The sequence below is a fragment of the Cephus cinctus genome, unplaced genomic scaffold (assembly GCF_000341935.2).
Source record: "Cephus cinctus unplaced genomic scaffold, Ccin1 Ccin1_scaffold0215, whole genome shotgun sequence".
Taxonomy (NCBI): Eukaryota; Metazoa; Arthropoda; class Insecta; order Hymenoptera; family Cephidae; genus Cephus; species Cephus cinctus.
This window is the reverse complement of record NW_014332933.1, coordinates 219,649-220,432: the sequence shown is the minus strand read 5'-3', so window position 1 is coordinate 220,432 and position 784 is coordinate 219,649. Positions and strand designations below refer to the sequence as shown.

The 784-nt window shown below is 46.8% G+C and overlaps 1 protein-coding gene across 8 annotated transcripts in view; it reads left to right on the top strand.

Moving 5' to 3' along the window:
- Positions 1-784, top strand: part of LOC107265304 — a 169,991-nt gene that overhangs the window by 160,616 nt on the left and 8,591 nt on the right. For all 8 annotated transcript variants that reach the window (XM_025082216.1, XM_025082217.1, XM_015734630.2 and 5 more), the window contains 2 exons: positions 287-403; positions 470-583. In XM_025082216.1, the coding sequence (XP_024937984.1) occupies positions 287-403; positions 470-583 (231 nt within the window). The remainder of the gene's footprint in view (positions 1-286; positions 404-469; positions 584-784) is intronic.

Genomic DNA, 784 nt, shown 5'->3' with positions numbered 1-784 from the left:
GCTTGGCCCCCCCCCCCCCATTTTTCTAGAACTTTTACCCTCTGTAATCCGTCAGTCACTTTCCCCGAACTTCATGACATTTGTCTCGGTCTCTTTCCTCGTCGCGCCATTAAAAATAAAACTAGGTTTTTGCAACCAATTTGTTGCACGTCGTACAGCCCTGTGGCAATTACTTCCATTCACTTCTCTTAACATCTTACGCTTTAACATTGAAATCCACTGTTCCCTGAAATCCCGTAAATCATGCGAGTGAGCTCATTTGTTAATATGTCATTATGTTGCGCAGGTGGATGTCACGGAACTGTGTCCTTCGGCCACCGTTCTCGCTCAGCAACTGACCCACGTTGAACTCGAGAGACTTTCCTACATCGGACCGGAAGAATTCGTCCAGGCCTTTGCTAAGGTTGGAAGGCCCGCGTTCGTTTTACTTCGTTCCCGGTTCTCATTCTAAACTTCTCTTTCTCTCCAGGAGTCACCTCATCTGGAGACCTCCTTCAAGGACATGAAGAAAACTCGAAACCTCGAGTCCTATGTGCAGTGGTTCAACAGATTGAGTTACTTCGTTGCAACGGAAGTCTGCAAGGTAAGAGAGTGGCGAACGCAAGGAAATGAAGTCTGCGCTTCGAGTGCAAAATGGAAGATACCTCGGGCCTTCTCTTAATTTTCTTAATTCTCTTAATTCTCATTCACGAGGACTCACGAAGCTCCAATCAAGGCAATTATGAAGAGTTCGTGGCGTAACCGTAACCGTAACCGTAAACCCGTCCCAAGTCATTTGAGGGTG